At 39.9% G+C, this 3,936-nt stretch overlaps 1 protein-coding gene across 3 annotated transcripts in view; it reads right to left on the reverse strand.

The window, feature by feature from the left end:
- The window catches only part of SLC39A9 (solute carrier family 39, member 9), a 19,580-nt gene that overhangs the window by 4,670 nt on the left and 10,974 nt on the right, over positions 1 to 3,936 (reverse strand). For 2 of the 3 annotated variants that reach the window (XM_010074307.1, XM_010074309.1), the window contains exons 3-4: positions 3,140 to 3,331; positions 593 to 661 (exon numbers count right to left, since the gene is read on the reverse strand). In XM_010074307.1, coding sequence (XP_010072609.1) covers positions 593 to 661; positions 3,140 to 3,331 — 261 coding nt within the window. The remainder of the gene's footprint in view (positions 1 to 592; positions 662 to 3,139; positions 3,332 to 3,936) is intronic. The other variant, XM_010074308.1, reaches the window with a different exon arrangement.

A 3,936-nucleotide genomic window follows, 5' to 3' on the forward strand; every position in this document is an offset into this window, starting at 1 on the left:
CAGGAAAGATTTAAAAGCATCATATTTATACTACACACATGTAATGAAGAATTACAACATAAACATGGGTTGACTGCAACACATGTATAACTTTTTCAGTCCTTGCAAGTCAGCCCAAATGTGTTCCATTCAAATCTTTACACTCCACCCTATAATGTCCTTTTTTTTCCCCACAAGATATTATTTTTAAACTTTTCTTTTTAAAAACACAGGTCAACTGACAAGCAAACCCAAAGGTGTTTCATACTACTTATCAAATGTGTTAGTGTGTGTTGAAATTCAGCAGCTAAAGCAGCCAGCAAAGGAACTGAAGAGGAAGAGAGTGAGCATCACATACCTTTTCAGATGGGAAAAACAAAGGAGTGAAAATACTGTACCCAAATAAAACTCCATGGAACATTCTGAGCACTGGAGTATGTTTCCCCAGTACATTTTGAGGAAGATCCTTGGTTCTCCCCCCCCTGTCCTTTTTTTTTTTTTTTTTAATAAAAAGCTACCTTCAAAAGAAACCCAAGTGTTTCTATCACATCTAAAGATAAGCCACACAGCAACGGAAGTCCTTGTCAAGTCCTAACAATAGGTCCCACATTACCTGCAGCATGGACTACTAGTCCGAGCGTTGTGGTGATTTTGGAGTTGCCTGATCTTGCAGCTTCTGGATCTGAAACAGTCATAAAGGAAGTTACAATAAAGAAGACAAAATACATAAATTATGCTGGAAGAAAAATTGTAAGTATCACTGCACATGTGTCTACCAACTGCTTAGGCAGTTATATTCAAAATTATCAGGTTTTGTATTTCTGCATTAGATTTACTGTAAAATAGTCTGATACCCAACACCTTCAAATCACCTGAAGTTCTGCCAACAAAAAAGTGACAGAATCATAGACAATTCTTTGCAATTTACAGTATCATTGATCTAGGCAGAAGCAGTTGTTTTTCTTAACCTCCTGAAACCAAATGTTAAAGTTCTGTGGTAGCAAGGGGAAGGAAGACAAGCTAGTTTTGCATTCCCAGAATCCAGAGCTGCTCCAAGAGTCAGGATGATTTTTCCCCACATAGCCCCATGTTGGCTTTTTCCTTCAGATGAATCTGGGGCAGTCTCTGCTGCACTGATTTTCTGTCAATTCCTAGTAAGCAATAAATTCTACTTGTCATGGCAGCACTTGCAAAGATTTCCCTCCAACATTATACACCACAAAGGAGAAATGCAGCCAGTGCTGCTTGAGAACCAGTGTTTTGACTGCAATTGTTTGACAACACTACTCTGAGGACATTTGCAGGTGAGCTTATTATACAGCACAACCGGGCAATATCCACCACTATGCAATCAGCGGTGGAACTGTTATAAAGAATCACTGCAATGAACAGGGCAGATAAGTCTTACACGAGTATAGAAACATCTTATTATTCAACTGTTTAATTCCAAACCTTTGCACTGCTGTTATTTAATTATACTAGTGGTCTATAAGCTGGCTGCAAGCACACGTACACAGCTACTTTAATAAGCCTGCACTGCTGCCAAAACAGGAAGTCCAGTCCCGTTTCCTTCCTCCTGCTTATCCCCCCACCCTCTAGTCTCTCTCGTTGTGCCCACGTCCCAATGTAGTTGCCCAGTGAGTCAGATCAGGGAAGTGAGCTGGCTAAAAACTAATGTATTGTCTTTGGTCAGATCGATCTAGTGAATCAAGGGGAGCCTATCTGAGCAATTAATTGCTTAAGCTGCATTTGGATGACTGCAATGCTATACTCACCTCAAATAGGAGGAGATATTCACAAAGAACATTTCCTTTAAATTTGTTTTGGATTGACCAGAACTGAACACACTCAAAGAGAGCGTTCACATTTTATTTCATACCTCCATTCTGGCCTACAGAATTTTTCTAGTTTAGACAGAGTAAAATTGAGCCATTTGGGAGATAACAAAACTAACAGACATTGGTTCAAATGAGAAAAATTTTTCTTCGGTAACTTTAAAAAATAGTACAACACTACTGTATTTCAGGTGACAGAGGTACAGACTAGATAAAACTTGACTTAATATCCTCTTTTATAGTGTGTATCTCTAACACAAATCATAGTCAGTTCTCTCCTGGTATTTGCTCTGATTAGAGACACAGGAAAGAGTCATAACCTGTACAACCAAGGATTCTCCTTGCAGTTGCTCACCTACATCCTCTTGTCATCCTCACTGCCACTGTTTCCTTTGAAAAGCTCTGAAAAACCAACTGTCCATGGCCGTGGCCATGAGCACATGTCCAGGAGCACAAAGGTGACACAGCACCTGCTCTGGCCTCCCATCTGTCCCACCACACTAGCCCTATATAAGCATTTGCGCAGCTGCACTGTGAACTGCCAAGGATCCAAGCAAAACATATCCCCCCCTCTTTTGTGTGTTTTACTTTTCCTTCAAGATCAATTCCTTAATTTTTGAGGGCCAAATTCTACCATCAGAGGAGATTATGTGGGAGAATACAAGCAGCTAAAGGCAATAAAATATCTTTTCAGATGACACAACACCTTTGGTGCATTTCAAGCTACAGACTCAGCATGAAGCCACAAGCAGGAAACAAAGGCAACTGGAGGCATTTTGAGAGTCTTGCAATGAAGTTGAGAAATCTTTGGACTGAGAAGGAAGTATTTTAAAGCAAGTGAGGCTCTAGGCTAGTGTGGGAGTGCAGCTGTGCAGTTATAGTAAAGGACCAAGGCTTACATCTATTAATTTCTTCAGTCTTTAGATAACTTTTTGTTCTTCACAAATTTTACGTGTATGTGTGCCAAATAAATAGGAAAAGCAAGCAAAGATAAGATTAACCTGAAGATTTTCTGAAAGCTAAAGAAATCCCTTATGGGCAATACTGTAAAACAGACAATAACTCAAGTGTCAAGTCACCTTCCACTCTCACACCATACATGCTTGTACAGTTATTTCAAGTTAGCAAAGCAAGCTCTCAAATTATGCCAGATTCCAGGATAGATTTCCAGCAAAACCATTTCACACAGACCTTGCTTTTATGTTTGTAAAGCAACTACTGAAACTCTGGACACGACTGGTCAAATTAAATCCCAATAGCATTCAAAAAAATTGCAACTTAAATTAAAACAAATTAGCAAGTAATTGAAGTGAATCTCTACTTACCATCTGTAGAGTGCACATGAGAGCTGCCTATCTGATCCACCAACAGCATGAAGACAAAGCCGAGGACAAGGGACACACCAATGTAGGCATGCAACCTGGAATGGTCATGGCCATACTCATGTACAGCTGGGATTTCCGCCACCTTCTCAGACTCAACCACATGCTGCATCTCGCTCACTGGGTGATGCTTCCCTGTGGCAGGCAAGCAAACAGATTAGGAGAGAGGCACTAAACATGGCACGGTCACTTTTCTCCTCTGCTGAAAGCACTCCTCATGCTTTCTTGGACAATACAACAAAGCCCTCATTTAAGGTCAGTCTTAGACCATTTACTTAAGGAAGCACACATTTGTCTGGTTGGCCTCTCCCCATCCATCTTCAACATTGAAAAGCACAGAAAGCATTAATACTTGATAAGCCAGGCTACTTTGTTTAAATGCTGCATTTTAAAAACAAATTGATTGATAAAAATGGCTGAATAGTTCCTTTTTTAATTGAAGTTGGCAGTTTTGTCAGTATTCAGAGATACTGTTAAGCAGTGAAATCAATCTCCATTTAAGTGAGCAAATACAGGATGTAGAGATAAAATAGGTTCCATCCACTAAGGGATCTAATGCAATCTTTAAGAAGATTAACTTCACATCTCAAAGTACCAGTCTCTAGTTACTCTAGTTAAACAATTTAGCATTGATACAACCCATTGATAAAGGCACTGTCCTGCAAATGTCAGCACCACTCTAGAAACCCAAAGTCCAAGCCCTGGGGTTGAATATTGTGTGGCTGTTTCCTTTCCCTTCC

Source organism: Pterocles gutturalis, unplaced genomic scaffold, assembly GCF_000699245.1.
Source record: "Pterocles gutturalis isolate BGI_N339 unplaced genomic scaffold, ASM69924v1 scaffold15842, whole genome shotgun sequence".
NCBI lineage: Eukaryota > Metazoa > Chordata > Aves > Pterocliformes > Pteroclidae > Pterocles > Pterocles gutturalis.